This window comes from Lactuca sativa, chromosome 3 (genome assembly GCF_002870075.4).
Source record: "Lactuca sativa cultivar Salinas chromosome 3, Lsat_Salinas_v11, whole genome shotgun sequence".
Classification (NCBI taxonomy): domain Eukaryota; kingdom Viridiplantae; phylum Streptophyta; class Magnoliopsida; order Asterales; family Asteraceae; genus Lactuca; species Lactuca sativa.
In genome coordinates this window covers 192,124,694-192,129,814 of record NC_056625.2, presented here as the reverse complement: position 1 = coordinate 192,129,814, position 5,121 = coordinate 192,124,694, and the positions used below count along the sequence as shown (strand labels likewise).

The following is a 5,121-nucleotide window of genomic DNA, read 5'->3' as shown; positions in this document are numbered from 1 at the left end:
GGATGTCAAATGTGCTTTTCTCAATGGCGAACTTGAAGAAACTGTATATGTTGAACAACCTCCAGGTTTCATAAATGAAAATTTTCTTAATCATTGTTATATTTTAGATAATGTTGTATATGAGTTAAAACAAGCACCAAGAGCATCGTATGCAACTCTTACCTCATTTTTAAAACAATAAAAATTTAAAAAAGGATCAGTTGATCCCACACTATTTCGAAAGAAAGTTGGGGATCATCTTATGCTTGTTCAAATATATGTTGATGATATTATTTTGGCTCAACTGACCCTACTTTGTCTAGAGATTTATAAAATCTTATGAAAAGTCAATTCGAGATGAGCATGATGGGAAAAATAAAAAATTTTCTAGGATTGAATGCTCGTCAAAGCAGAGAAGGAATCTTTATCAATTAAGAAAAATATACAAAGAATTTGCTTGAAAATTTTGGCTTCACGAATAGCACGAAATTACGAGTACCAATGGCGGTTGGAACAAGGCTAACACCTTCTTTAGACAAACCTGCTATTGATCTTACTTTGTACAAAAACAAGATAGGATCATTACTTTACCTTACGGCAAGTCGTCATGACATTATGTTTTCTGTTTGTAATTGTGCAAGATATCAATCGAATCCAAGAGAACCACATTTAACAGCGGTGAAGAATATTTTGGATATCTCAATGGCTCAATTTCGTTAGGATTGTGGTATCCATCGAAATCTGGGTTTTTCATACAAGCATTTTCAGATGCTGATTTAGGAGGTTGCAATCTCGATAGAAAAAGAACAAGTGGTGGATATCAATTACTAGATGGGAAGTTAGTAAGCTGGAAATCGAAAAAGCAAACATGTGTTTCAATTTCCATAGCAGAAGCAAAGTATGTTGTTGTTGTAGCTTGCACTTTCACAAATCATATGGATTAAAAGCCAATTACGTGATTATGCAATCAACATGAAGAAAATTCCGTTATATTGTGATTCACAGAGGGTTATACGCATTTGTCACAATCATGTGCAACATTCCAAAACCAAGCATATTGCTCTTCGTTATCACTTTATAAAAGATCATGTTGAGGAGGGCAATATCTAAGTTCACTTTATAAAAACCACTGATTAACTTGTTGATATTTTCACAAGGCCATTAGATGAAAAATCATTTGTGAAAATTTTGGGAGTACTAGGAATGATTGAAGGTAATTCAGTTCTAGGGTTGATTTCGAAGGAATAACTCAACAAAGGTGCATAAGTAATGATTCAGAGGTGTTGACTGGTCATATAAAGAAAATAGCCTGACGTTCAGAGGTTACTGTTCACGTTAAGCGCTTCGACACGCTTCGATTTCGACATTTTGTACATACCGCTTAATCAAAAAATTTCGTGAGTTTTGTATAAAAAAATTTTGTTTTGAAAAAATTTCAAAAAGAACAAAAAGATTTTACTTTTTTTTTGTCTTTAAATTTTCGAAACATCAAAAAGAACAAATAGATTTTACTTTTGTTTTGTCTTTTTCATTTCAAAAAATCAAAAACTTCAGGAAGATTTTCTTGTTTTTGGTGTTTCTATTATATTTTCTTAATGCATATTTTGGCAAAGATGACCCATGGTTCATGCTTGCAGTTCTAGGGTCAGCTATATTTTTCGAAAATTTTTGTACTAGTTAGGTTGTCCTTAGAAGCATGTTGCAGCATGTTGACCTCAACCACCTTTGACTCAATGTGTGTTTTTAAAGCCTTAATGAAGTTTTCATTACGAAAATTTATTCCCAATGAACAAGTGTTAGACATGTTCAATGAGATGGGTTATCAACCTACTCGCTTGAAGATCAGTGAATTCAAGAAGTCTAGTCTTCCTAGTTTGTGGAACTTTCTTTTTGGGATTTACCTTCGATGCCTCATAGGTGAAAGTGTTGGTTTAGACAAAGGACACATGGATGTGTATGCTATGGTCACAGGCATTTACTATGATTTTCCTGTTGACTATGCAACTCAAATGTGGAACGAATTTTTGAAAAGTATTGAAAACACGAATGTAGTAGATGGGGTTTCATGTGCAAGGTATTGGAGTCTTATTCTTCAATATGCTTATGACAAGGAAAGGGTGCCTGTTGATGAGCCTAAAGCAGAATTCTTGAAATATCATAACCTAAAGTCGATTGAAGATGATGAAAGTACTTTTCCTACAGTTGCTCGGATTCCTGATAGGATGCTCAGGAAGGTTGATCCTTCGAATCCTGTGTTGGAGGCTTATTTGATCACTATAAGTACCAATGATGGCACTCGTGTGCTGTTGGCAAAACGTGATGAAGAATCTTCCAAGAAGTGTCGCAAACAAAAGACTTCTACTGCTGTTCCTGATGAAAAAGATGATCACTCACCGAAGAAGGCTGGAGTAGTAATTAAAGTTTCGAAAAAGTCAGAGAAACATGTTGAGCCTGAAACCGATACACTTTCAAAGGAAGTTGTTCCTTCGAAGACTAGGGTATTCAAGAGGCTAAAAAAGAAAGCTTATAGATCACGAACATCTCCTGAGAGGTCTTCTAGCTTTACTCCCTCTATGGTTCGAAAGCCACATTTCACAAGGAAAGGTCTTATTCTTCGTGATGTTCCTATACCTGTTTCTCCATCCTCCATGAAGCGAAGGGCTAAGGATGTTGCTAAGCACATTTCAAAGAAGAGCAAGAAGCAGATGTTGATTATTCGAGACGATTCGATGGAAGAAAATGAAGTTCCTGAAACACCATTGGGTGATGTTTCATCGAAGAAGAAATCTCCTATCAAATCGAATATTTAGGAGATAGGTATTTCTAGTAGCTCTGTGGAAACTTCGATAGTGGACACAACTACTATTCTTGGTGATTCCACAAAAGTATCAAATCCTGAGCACATTTTAATCACACCACTCGAGGATTCGTTAACCAAGTCATCTTATGAGGAGGTTTGAACCTCATACATTATTACAAATGTGTCTAATACAAATGTAAATGTCAATATGGGTGAAGTAGTCTCATGTAATGAAAACCCCGGCTCTACTCAAGGTATTTTCGAAACCTCAGTCATCCCTCCCGATACTTCGTTACCACCGTTTATCACCACTGTTTCTACATCCAGTCATTCACCAACCTTTGATCTTGTTATGAATCATCCTATCACTTCTTTATTTTTTTTCTCGATCTACTGAGCCACTTAAACCAACTAATGATGATGACGATACTGATGATGGAGGGTTTGGAGGATCATTTGCTAACTTAGAATTAGATCCGGAAGAAGACAACATACCAAACCATATGCTTATGTAAGGGAAGCAATTCCAAATTCTCAACAAAAAACTTAACTCATTATTGCAATCACAAGTAGATGCAGGGGGTAGGAATTTTGTATCAAGTATTGAAGTTGACGTTATGATAAAAGCACAAGAGCTTCGTCTTCTGAATAAGTTGAATGTGATGATTCAAGAATATGAGTTTCGAATTCAAGACAAACTTGATGTCATGGAAAAAAATAAGGAGTTACAAGTGAAGTCTTCGTCTTTTAATGACGAGCTCAAGGATTTGAAACGTGTTGTTAAGGAACGTCATGTTCTTTTTGAGAAAGATCTAAAAATTGTTCGTGAAAATGTGAATCAAAACCTTGATGAGATGAAAGTGAGTGTCTCTATAGAGCTCCGTGAGTTGGATAAAAAGTATTCTTCGATTCTTGAGAAAGTTGATATTATTGCTGCTACTGTTACTACGTTTGTTCAAACAAATCAATCTTTTGTTGCAAAGTTTGATGATAAATTCACTACTGATGTCAGTAGCTTTAGTAAACTTAATACCATGATTGCCGAATTGAAGGAGATTGTTTCGAAGTCTGTCTCTACCTCTATTATAACTCCTAAGTTTTTAGCTCAGAAGTTTCGTTTATTCGAAGCTCAAGTTTACAAGGTGTTGGCTCCATGGTCTCAGTTTATCAATCTCTTACCAATAAATGCCCCGCCTATTGTTAAAGAGGTGCAAAGGGAGAAAAGAAAGATGTTGGTAAAGGAGCAACAGCAAAATCGAATGAAGAAACAAAGGTTGTTGGAAACATTTTTAAAGCTCAAATTCCTACAACAAAACCAAATTTTCGAAGGCAGAGCTAACAATGGCGACTACAGTTACTACAAGCCCAATTGCTAAAGGCATTGTAATTGGTTCTACTGGTGAAGGAAGTTCTTCGAAACCTAAGTCTTCAGAAGTTAATAGGGGAAAAGGAAAAGAGATTGTTATTGAAAAATCAAAAGAAGAAAGAAAAGTTGAGATAGAAGCAGAATTGGATATGCAACGACAAATTTAAAGCATCATGAGACTTCGTGAAAGTGATCCTCCTACAATGGATAAAGGTGATCCAAAGAAGTTGCAAAACTATGGAAATATTGAAGCAACAGTGTCATATAATGAAATGTATGCATTCTAGAAGAAGCCAAGAAAGAGTTATGCAATAGAGAACACTGATATGAATCAACTTGATTTCCCAATCAATGAAATGATGTTCATCACATCACAATACAAGATTATTGAGAAATTCGAGAATGAAGAAGACCTTCTACATATGAAGCTTAGGTTTCATGTTGTGTTAGGAAAGGGGCATGAGGAATTTTGGTCCCTTATCAAGATTCTTCATGTGATAAGTGTGACTATGGATGTGATGTTTGAAAACATGATTCAGAATTTCCGATTTCATGTTGTATGGGAAAATAATGTGATTTGTGATTTTTTAGTTGCTGACTTTCCATTGATGATAGTGAATGATCTTACTCAAGTTGCATTGATTCTCAAAGATATGGAAGCTTCGAAACTGATGGGTTTTGAGCATTCTAACACTCCTATGGTGTACATGCAACCCTAGAAACCTTGGATCTAAGTTTTCTCTTATATACATGCAAATATGATTTTTCCAAGGTTCTCATTCTAACTAGCATACGATGCGGTACTTGTAATATAAAAATTAGTAGAATGACATACCTTTCTTGTCACTTGGATTTCTAAAGACCTTGGAAGTCTAGCACCCCAAATGTGATGCCTCAAATGCTTCACACAACACCACAACTCCTGGGATAACTTGAGAGAAGTTCACTTGAGCACAAAATCGGGTAGCCCTCACTT

The 5,121-nt window shown here is 35.6% G+C and overlaps 1 protein-coding gene across 1 annotated transcript; it reads left to right on the top strand.

Annotated features, from left to right (window-relative positions):
• The first annotated feature begins 480 nt into the window (after positions 1-480).
• LOC111912518 (uncharacterized mitochondrial protein AtMg00810-like) lies at positions 481-923 on the top strand. The gene is made up of 2 exons (XM_023908248.1): positions 481-576; positions 621-923. Exons 1-2 carry the CDS (start codon positions 481-483, stop codon positions 921-923), a joined length of 399 nt encoding a protein of 132 aa, XP_023764016.1.
• Positions 924-5,121: the final 4,198 nt, after the last annotated feature.

Excerpts from the sequence above, each read along its gene's own strand:
- LOC111912518 (XM_023908248.1), top strand. The coding sequence starts at position 481 with ATGGCGGTTGGAACAAGGCTAACACCTTCTTTAGACAAACCTGCTATT. Across the intron at positions 577-620 it reads GATCATTACTTTACCTTACG|ATATCAATCGAATCCAAGAG; the intron begins GCAAGTCGTCAT and ends TAATTGTGCAAG.